We start from the raw sequence: 10,336 nt of genomic DNA on the forward strand, positions 1-10,336 counted from the left end.
CTTATCTGCATAAACCGTCTTTATTTGCATTAACTCATGCATTATCTCCTTGCAAATGAGAATAAGCGGCTGGACAAATACGTACGAAATTTGTTTCGTGTTTTTCTCGTTATTTTCTTTTTTGTGTGTTGAAAATATTTTTCACTATAAGAAAATATTGATATTGATGGATTTCATTGGGTTAACCATCAACCAATACACCATATCTCAGAAAACTTTTCAAGAACGCCGTATTTCAGAATGTTATTGAAGAATGCCCATTCCATAATAATATTGAAAAACACCCTATCCCAAAATTTGGTTAAAGAACACCCTATTTCAGAATTCGGTTCAAAAAACGCCTTATGTTGGGTTCGAATATACTAACTTTAAAGATTAATGCTTGCATGTATAACATAAGAGTTAATGTTCACGCACTTACAAGGGTTAACGTTAATTCACCACGAAGGAGTTAACACGGTGCAGCGAACAAAGGTGGCGCCGTCAGTGGTACCGCTACTTTAGTTTTGCCGATTTTGACAGTTGTGGTAACTTGTAAATAAACCTTTGTTTACAAATCAGCTAAAGAGAAATTTAATTATAAGTGAAAAATCAGTTTAAATTATGTTAATTTGCAATTTGCGAGTGATTTTTTAGTTGAAGACTGCTTAAAAACTAATTCAATGAAGTGCTGTGTGTTATATTGCGACAGCCGTCAAGATGCAAGAAGCGTAGATGCAAGTGTAGCGCTGAGACGAATCGCTGCATTTTGTGTACATAGGGCACGGCAAAGCCGTTCCCGAAATGTTTCTCTATTATTATATTAACAGCATTTCCTCACAAGGATTTTGTTTCTGATCCACGCAGCTTCCATTAGCAAGGTAACTAATCAATCCCGCAGGATGATGCTGCTGCAGTTTTCTGCAGCAGCCTTAATTGCAAAGCAATGGAGTGCACTAAAACGTTTGCTGAAGCAGCCTCAATTGCAAAGCAATGGAGTGCACTAAAATGTTCACTATTCTCTAATAGATTAGGTGAAAAATGCAATATTTTCACATTTAGCAAAATTAAAACACGTTTTTCGCTGTAAAGTGAACTGCTTTGGCAGTTTCAACTCGTTCTTCTTTTCGCTCTATTCTTTGTTTACTTGTGGTACACAAATGTCAACGGCCAGGACGGCGCAATCTTGTATTCTATCATTCTTGAGGAGTTAATAGCAAACGTCATTTGACATTTCTTATTCTCCTTCTTCGTTTATTATTGTTTTTTCGGCTAATTGCTTTTCGTTCGTTAGCTTTTCTACCGCCTGCATATATCGTTCGCCCGCTTAGAATTTTCGCATAAAAATTGTAAAGTTTCTATTGAACAATTAAAGTAGATTGAATTAAATTGTAAATTAGTAAACCGCGACTTTTACTTGGAACTCTACGATCAACTCTAACAAGGAATCTTCTCGCAATCAACATTTGAGAAAACTCTGCAACATTCGCTGGTCCTTCGGTCCGAATATTCTCGAACCGCTCGTATAAGCGCAATTGTATGGAAATCAAGGTGTAGGTCACATTCACACCTACATACATACGTACAAGAAGCATAAATTTCATAACTCAAGGTGACTTTGGCTTGACCTCTGCAAATCGTTCGAAATACATGCGTTATTGTGACATTCTGCGGTCCTCTGATTTGTCCTCTACGAATTATCAGTTTTTTTTACTTTGCATTACTTACAAATCTGCCGTGACTTTATTTTGCCCTCTGCAATCAACATAAAATATCGTTTATCTACAAACGACCCATAAAGCAAAACTAATAATGTCTTCTTCGGTAAAAATTCGCGACTCCGCAATAAATGCTATTAAAAGATACATGACAAAGAGCAAAGACGAAGCTTTTCTCATGGACGTCGACACTGTATCAAGCTATTTACAACTCCTTAACGAGCAATGGGTACGTTTCACCGCTGCTCAAGATGACGTTGAAACATCTTGTGGATCTGACAATGTGGAAGTACAGGAGAACGCTCGCATACAAGGTGAAACTTGGTATGCTGAAGCTTTAGCCAACTTCAAACGGGTTCAAAAGTGTAGGGCGGAACCGCCAACACAGCCTGCAGCTACGTCAGCGTCTGTGTCTGCGGCTATACGTTTGCCCAAAATGGATTTACCAACCTTTTCGGGCGATTCCACGGATTGGGTCGCCTTCTATGACGCCTTTTGTTCGTTGGTTGACACCAACACCGCTTTATCAGATGGGCAAAAATTACATTATTTGCGCAGTTGCCTAAAAGGTGATGCACTAAGCATTATTAGTGGCTTCAAAATCTGTGATGCAAACTACACAGAGGCGTGGGACTTGCTAAAATCTCGCTATAAAGTAATGGGAGTTATTGTTGAGGCACACCTCAGGGCGATAGCTGACGTTCGCAAGGCTTCGGGTGACACTGCTGATGCTATTAAGGGTGTTCTCGATGCAATTCAGCAACACATACGAGAGCTTAAAGCATTAGGGCGTCCCGTAGACTTCTGGGACGATTGGTTAGTACATAATACAGTAAATAAACTCGCGTTCGAAACCCGCAAGCAGTGGGAGTTATCGCTTATTAGCGATGAACCCCCCACCTTCGAACAACTGACAACGTTTCTGGAGATTAGGTGCCGCTCATTGGCAATGATTACCGCGCCTGCTCCGCAGGCAACAACTATTAAGCCGACGACGCATAAATATGCTGCGAAATCAACAAAAGTATTTCACGCAATTCCAGAGCAAAACCCCGCGCGCTGCATGTACTGCAATGCAGCTCATAAGATCTACTCTTGCGACAAATTTCGTAGTTTAGATTTTACTGCAAAATCTAAATTTATCAAAGAATCCAAAGCTTGCTTGAATTGTTTAAGTCCAGGGCATTACAAAGAACGCTGTAATAGCTCATCCGCTTGCCGAATATGTCATCAACGACACCATACGCTGCTTCACAGTAATACACATTCACCCGCCGCCACATCGGCTCATGTCGTCGATGCCATCGCTGCCGCTTCGAATCCCGCATCTGTAAGCAACCATGCAACTGGTTCATCTGCCACCGCTTTAGCAGTGAATAGCGCTGCTTCACACGTTTCGTCCTGCTTGAGTGCTGGTTCCATTCCGCTACCTGCAACGCAAAAATCAGTTTATTATCTACCGCATTAGTAAAGATTCGAGACTGCGCTGGTCATTGGCAGACAGCACGTTTATTGTTCGACACCGGGTCGTACGCCTCTTTTGTAACGGAGGCATGTGTACAGCGTTTGGGATTAACACGTTCATCGTCTTCTGTATTTGTCACAGGAATTTGTTCATCGCAAGGCGGTCGCTGTAGAGGCGAAACGCTGCTCACGCTTTCGTCTAATTGTTCGGATAAATGCTACGATATTACCGCGCTGATTCTTCCGAAAATCACCAACGATTTGCCGACGCAGACCTTGAGTGTTTCTAGTTGCCCACATATCCAAGGCTTATTCCTAGCTGATCCATATTTCGCGAAGCCTGGCCGCATAAACGTACTCGTAGGCATGGATGTAATGGATCAACTAATCTGTGTGGAGCTTCGAAAAGGCCCGTCTGGCACGCCTATGGCCCAGAAAACAGTTTTTGGCTGGACTTTATTTGGAAACGTTGACAGTCTTGGTTCGCCAACGCCTAGTTTGCAATCGCTGCATTGTGATGTGCAATTAGATCGAGCGCTCGCTAGGTTATGGGAGCTCGAAGACTCGCCGCAGAAACAGCATCTCACGCATGAGGAAAACTTCTGCGAGAATCACTTCAATTCTACACATCAAAGAATGCCGGATGGTCGCTTTGTGGTTGAACTACCGCTTAAACCTAAAATCGTATTGGGTGAGTCACGAAACTTCGCAATACGTAACCTGCTATGCATAGAACGAAGGCTCGCTAGCAACAGCGATTTGCGTTTGCGCTACGATGAGTTCATGAGAGAGCTCATTGACATGGGTCACATGGAGGAGGTGTTTGAAACGACGAGTGAGGTGTATTATATGCCACACCACCCAGTCATTAAAGAATCTAGCGTTACGACCAAGCTGAGGGTAGTCTTCAACGCGTCCGCCAAAACCACCACGGGTAACTCGCTTAATGACGCATTGTTTGTTGGACCTCAGCTACAGCAAGATTTATATTCTATATTGCTGCGCTTCAGAACGCATCGCTACGCGGTAACCGCGGATGTAGCTAAAATGTATCGGCAGGTCTGCGTTTCGTCGAAACACGTCGATCTGCAACGAATCGTTTGGCGTCCAGATCCATCTTCACCCATTAGAGATTACCGCATGTTACGCGTAACGTACGGGGTGGCCGCCGCGTCTCACTTAGCTGTAAAAGCGTTGCAACAAACTGCTAAGTGCACAACTAATGGGTGTAAGAAAGCGGTTGACGCGATCCTCAATGATTTTTACATGGATGACCTGCTAACTGGAGCCTCTTGCAAGTCACAACTCCGGTTGCTTCAACAAAACGTATCTGAAATTCTTCAAGAAGGCGGCTTCGAACTAAGGAAGTGGGCATCTAACTGCGCTGAGCTGAAAGAAATCATCTCCAAGTCATCTCAAACTATATCCCATTACATAGTCGACGGTAAGGACGTTCATGCGTTAGGCCTCATTTGGAACATAGAGGGCGACTACTTTACATTCGCAGTCGACCTAAAGGAGCCACCCGCTATTTTGACTAAGAGAGCCTTTTTGTCAGATGCCAGTATTCTCTTTGATCCGCTGGGCTTACTTGCTCCTGTGACAATATGCTCGAAAATGTGGTTCCAAGACATTTGGCGCGCTGAGGTTGGATGGGATGACTTGATATCAGACACAATAGCAAATCTATGGGTTGATCATCGCGTGCAGCTGCAGAAACTAGTAGACTTGAAGGTGAGTCGCTGGCTCGGTTGTGGAACGACTGCATCCTTTACTGAATTGCACATTTTCGCTGATGCTTCCGAGCGCGCTTACGCTGCAGTGATGTACGCACGCACCGTTCATAGTGACGGTCAGGTCACCGTTTCAATAATTTCGGCCAAAACCAAAGTGGCACCGATTAAAACTACATCTTTGCCACGCTTGGAACTGTGCGCTGCTCACCTCGCTGCTAAGTTAGTTAGAAGTGTGTTGCATAGTTGGGGTGATCTACGATACCCGTTATTTGCTTGGACGGACTCAACTATTACGTTGGCGTGGTTGCAAGCACACCCTAGCAGATGGGAAACGTTTGTCGCAAACCGGGTCGCTGATATCCACGAGATTCTTCCTCCGGAGTGCTGGAATCACGTACGCTCTGAAGGAAATCCAGCAGATTGCGCCTCTAGAGGTATGACTCCGCTAAAACTTCTGCACCATGAGCAATGGTGGAACGGTCCAGAATTTCTGAGTAGTTCAAACCAGTTTTGGAAGCAAGGCTTATCAAAAACGCACGTAACGGAGTTGGGTCTACGGAAGAAGGTTCATTCTCACGTCACAAACTCGGATCTTCATTGGTCGATAATGACTAAATACTCGTCGTACTCCAAATTACGGCGAATCATCGCTTACGTTTTACGTTTTATGCTCAATACCCGCTCTAGTATTCAACGCACTGGCGAAAAAAGATGTGGTCCTCCTAGCTGTGTTGAGATAGCTGAAGCTGAGCGCCGTTTAATAAGGTATACCCAACATTTTTTTCTTTACTAGCGAAATTTTTCATTGCAGCGCAAAAAGGCCGATCCCGCTCCGCAGTAGCCTGTTGCGCTTGCAGCCGTTTCTCGACTCAAATGGTATTCTTCGAGTTGGGGGTAGACTGAAGTCCGCGGATGTCGCATATGATGTAAAGCATCCCGTCATCTTACCCAAGAATTCTCCGCTGTCGAAGCTAATCATATTCGACATTCATCGGTTCACTCTGCATGCAGAACCACGTTTAATGCAAGTGGTTTTGCTACGGCGCTACTGGGTTATTGGCGCCCGCAACTTGATCCGCAGTGCTTATCGCAAGTGCGTAAAATGTACTTATTTAAATCGGAATCTCGCTACGCAATCAATGGGTGATCTTCCTGTATCTCGAGTTACCTACGTCCGCTGTTTCATTCGCACCGCCGTAGATTTTGCCGGCCCATACATGTTTAAGTACACGCACGGAAGAGGGGCGAAGTCCATCAAAGGCTATATTTGCTCCTTCATTTGTATGTGCACTGGCTCAATGCACCTAGAGTTTGTCGGAGATTTATCGACTTCCGCTTTTCTTAACGCGTTCAAAAGGTTTATTAACCGAAGAGGGTATTGCAAGACGATGTTTTCAGATAATGGCACAAACTTCGTCGGCGCTGAGAAGGAACTTCGCAACAGATATGAGCAATGCATGGCAGACGGCAGACTACAATCTTTCTTTTCTGAGTCGAACATAGAGTGGCGTTTTAATCCGCCCACCGCGCCGCATATGGGTGGATACTGGGAGACCGGTATCAAGCGCATTAAATACCACCTAAAACGCGTTTTGGGCGAAACTCTACTTTCATACGAAGAGTTTAGTACATTATTGACAGAAGTCGAAGCATGCGTGAACTCCCGCCCGTTATGTGAAGGCACAACAAGCGCAGTCGACCTCGAAGCGTTAACCCCAGGGCACTTTATCGTTGGGGAGCCGCTTAACCTGAGGGTCAAGGGTTCTGCGGAAATCTTTATCAACGTTGGCAGTTAATTTCCGCAATAAGGCGGCATTTTTGGCGTCGTTGGAGAGATGAATATCTTGTCAGTCTGCAACGTCGCACAAAGTGGTTTCGGCCAACACGCAACTTCGAAGAAGGAGATATAGTAGCTGTGTTCAACGAGCCTACTCCCCCTACAAAGTGGTTACTAGCGAGGGTAATTCGATGTCATCCTGGAGCTGATGGTCGCGTACGAGTCGTGACAGTGAAAACGTCTAATGGAGAGTTTGTTCGTCCAATAGCAAAGTTGTGCCTACTACCCACCAAAGGAGACCTATTTTGCGATGATGCTGACTCATAGCCCAATAAGATAATCGTACTTTAAGTCTTTTTTCCTATATTTAAAGTTTTTTCTTTCAAAAATGTATTGTAACCATCTATTTGTAAAATTAAGTTGAACCTATCATATGAACATAGATAGTTCAAGGGCGGCGGTATGTTGGGTTCGAATATACTAACTTTAAAGATTAATGCTTGCATGTATAACATAAGAGTTAATGTTCACGCACTTACAAGGGTTAACGTTAATTCACCACGAAGGAGTTAATAGCAAACGTCATTTGACATTTCTTATTCTCCTTCTTCGTTTATTATTGTTTTTTCGGCTAATTGCTTTCCGTTCGTTAGCTTTTCTACCGCCTGCATATATCGTTCGCCCGCTTAGAATTTTCGCATAAAAATTGTAAAGTTTCTATTGAACAATTAAAGTAGATTAAATTAAATTGTAAATTAGTAAACCGCGACTTTTACTTGGAACTCTACAATCAACTCTAACAAGGAATCTTCTCGCAATCAACATTTGGGAAAACTCTGCAACACCTTATCTCAAATGAAAATACATTGAAAATATGCTGAGATAGGGCGTTTAGCAACTGAATTCCTGCTATAAAAAATTTTAATTTTTAGATGAGCATCTTTCTTTACTACTTTTTAGTTTTTATAAATGTTCAAGTTTAGAAGCTTGGAAAAGTATAAAAATGGTCACTAAACTGAAAACTCTTTTAGATTCTATAAATCTAGATATCTGTCTAAAGATTGTGTTCAAAAAATTTTCAACTTTCGATTAACTATTTTTTGCTGCCCCCGCCCACTGTGCGTCTCACTTATCAGCGCCACAATTTATGTATGTACAGTTAAGTATCTTAAGAAGATACTCATAAATTTTCAAGTGATTTCGACCATTTTTTTTTAGAAACTATGAGCAATGTCCACTTAGATTGCCCGTTTTTACCACTGTGGGGCGCAATGGGCTTACATGCACAGCTAAACTATGCTCTGAAATTGAGCAATCCTAGCGGCTTTTTGCAATTTTAGACAACTACAGAATTCGTATTTCCTGAAAATAGTTTTACGATTATTTCACAATTAATCGATTAATAATCGATTACTGAAACACAAGACTAGGATGCAATTAAATCGCAAATTGTACAAAAATAATCGATTAATTTAATCAAGTGATTAATCGCTGCCATCCCTACCCCCAACATTTGCGACCAAGGCTGCTTCAACTGATCTAACTTTGCGGCAAGCATATTCAGTCTAAAGTTAGAATGATTTATAAATCTTTCATATTGATGTTTTGAGTGAACAAATTATTAATTTGTTTTTGGTGGCGTTTAAGGAGATTTACGGTCGTACAATGAATTATACAAAAAAAAAATAAAAAATTTTATTAGCTCACTAATAACGGAGCGGTACAGGTTTATACCTTCCTTTCCATGATTTATGCAGCAGCTGAATCGCAATAAATCATTTGATGTGTATTAAATGGGCATTAAGTAAACAGAGAAAAATTTCAATATCCGACGCGTAAATGTATAACATTGGTACGGTACAGGCGTACATCGATTAAACCGTAATTTTACAATGTCAATCAATGACTACTAGGAGTGGCAAAACAAAAAACAATAATTATTTTATAAATAAATTATGTATGTATACGTAAAACCTAAAAACAAAATCTTCGCGTAGGCAATTCAAAGTTGTTAAAACAACAATAAGCATTAACTACTCGTATTATGGCCTATTCGTCCCATAGACTCAATAAAGCCAAAGGCTACGCCATCATAGCGACGGTAGGTACTTTGAAGGTTATTACGGACTTACAAACGCCAAAAACAAACACAATTGACACGGATTGTCATAATTTCCAAATCGACTTCAATTTCGAATGCGATAACGTCAATCCAACCGATAATGGCTTTGTTATCAATCAAAACAGACAACGGACGCTGCAGGTCGGGTGCGAGAGACAAGCTGAATGAAGAGGGATGTACGTATGTACATATGTATAGATATACATATGTTTGTCGATGCGTGAGATGGCTACCAAAAAATATCCCTAAACAACACTTACATATGTATGTACATATACATAAATACGAGTATTAAGTATGTACACTCTAAAAAAAATTTTTTTTTTTTTTTAATTTGCGCATATTAAGATTGGAAACCAGTTTCCTCTCTTAATGAATGCAAATTTACACGCCGTGTTAATTCAATTCAACACTGCTTGCTTACTTTTACTTATCATATGTTTGGCGTAGAACAAATTTCAAATTTGTTTTTTGAGTTCTAAACATTTATTGTACACAATTTCACAGTTTACACATAAAATGTTTAAAATTTCCTCTAAACAATTCCAGTTTCCTCTCCTAGTGTGTGCAAAATTAAACACTGTCTGTTTACTTTTACATACCAAATTTGTCACGTAGAGAAAAACTACACAAAAAGTGTTTAAAGTTGAGTAAATATGAGCACTTAGCATTAGCGCACACAAGGGGTGGGTTTTGGGGTTCGTTCCATTAAAATGAGCTACATGATAAAAATACAAGTTCAGTTAAATTTACGGTATTCGAAGTATTAAAAAAATGAGAAAACCGAAATCGACGAAAATCAACATAAAAGTGTACAAATTTCATGCAATTATTTAATTTATTTATATTAAAATTCTTTTGTAAAATTTTTTATTACTTTTGAAAGTTGAGTGCATCCTGTGTTTATAGAACTTTTTATTAAGCAAGTAATTTTTCAGCAAAAAATAAAACAATAAATAAAAAAAAAAAATTCTCATATACAAATTTTGGAGTACCGTTAAATTTTTCATGATTTAATGATCGGATCTAAACCAAATTACGAGACGACCCTTAAGGTACCATCTTTCCGGTAAAAAAAAAAAGAATTATCGGAATCGGTTCACGTGGTCCGTGGCTCCGCAGAATTGATAACCTCCCCTTTTTTGAAGCCGGTTGAAAATGTTTGAGTTCTTTGTAAATTTTATGTAAATAAAATGCAATTTATGAAACTTTAAAAAGTTAATTTATTTATTACATACTGTACATAAAACTTCCATAAATGTATTTTAAAGAGCGTATTATCTGAAGCGAATTTTCAGTATTTTCTGATGATATATATTTAGAACATGCACTTTTAGAGTGTATGCCTAGAGTGTTGGGCGAGCAACGAGCGCTGGTCGAGGATAAATGCATGGCTGTGATTGGCTCACGCATTGATTGCATACTGAGGAGGAGCGCGGCGCAATCAATTATTGCCATTGCTGCTGCCCTTTGTATCCGCCGCGACGTCGTTATGCACTTTACATACATATGCATGTACATAAATAAAAAAAGACATACC

The 10,336-nt window shown here is 40.6% G+C and overlaps 1 protein-coding gene across 1 annotated transcript; it reads left to right on the forward strand.

Annotated features, from left to right (window-relative positions):
• Nucleotides 1–1,791: 1,791 nt before the first annotated feature.
• On the forward strand, nt 1,792–8,964 carry LOC118736395. The gene is made up of 3 exons (XM_036466488.1): nt 1,792–3,112; nt 3,166–5,116; nt 8,739–8,964. The coding sequence occupies exons 1-3, from the start codon at nt 1,792–1,794 to the stop codon at nt 8,962–8,964; spliced, it is 3,498 nt and encodes a 1,165-aa protein (XP_036322381.1).
• Nucleotides 8,965–10,336: the final 1,372 nt, after the last annotated feature.

Source organism: Rhagoletis pomonella, unplaced genomic scaffold (assembly GCF_013731165.1).
Source record: "Rhagoletis pomonella isolate Grant_MI unplaced genomic scaffold, Rhpom_1.0 Rhpom_scaffold_00003, whole genome shotgun sequence".
NCBI lineage: Eukaryota > Metazoa > Arthropoda > Insecta > Diptera > Tephritidae > Rhagoletis > Rhagoletis pomonella.

Excerpts from the sequence above, each read along its gene's own strand:
- LOC118736395 (XM_036466488.1), top strand. The coding sequence starts at position 1,792 with ATGTCTTCTTCGGTAAAAATTCGCGACTCCGCAATAAATGCTATTAAA. Across the intron at positions 3,113-3,165 it reads TTCGTCCTGCTTGAGTGCTG|TAAAGATTCGAGACTGCGCT; the intron begins GTTCCATTCCGC and ends CTACCGCATTAG. Across the intron at positions 5,117-8,738 it reads GCTGCTCACCTCGCTGCTAA|ACTCAATAAAGCCAAAGGCT; the intron begins GTTAGTTAGAAG and ends TTCGTCCCATAG.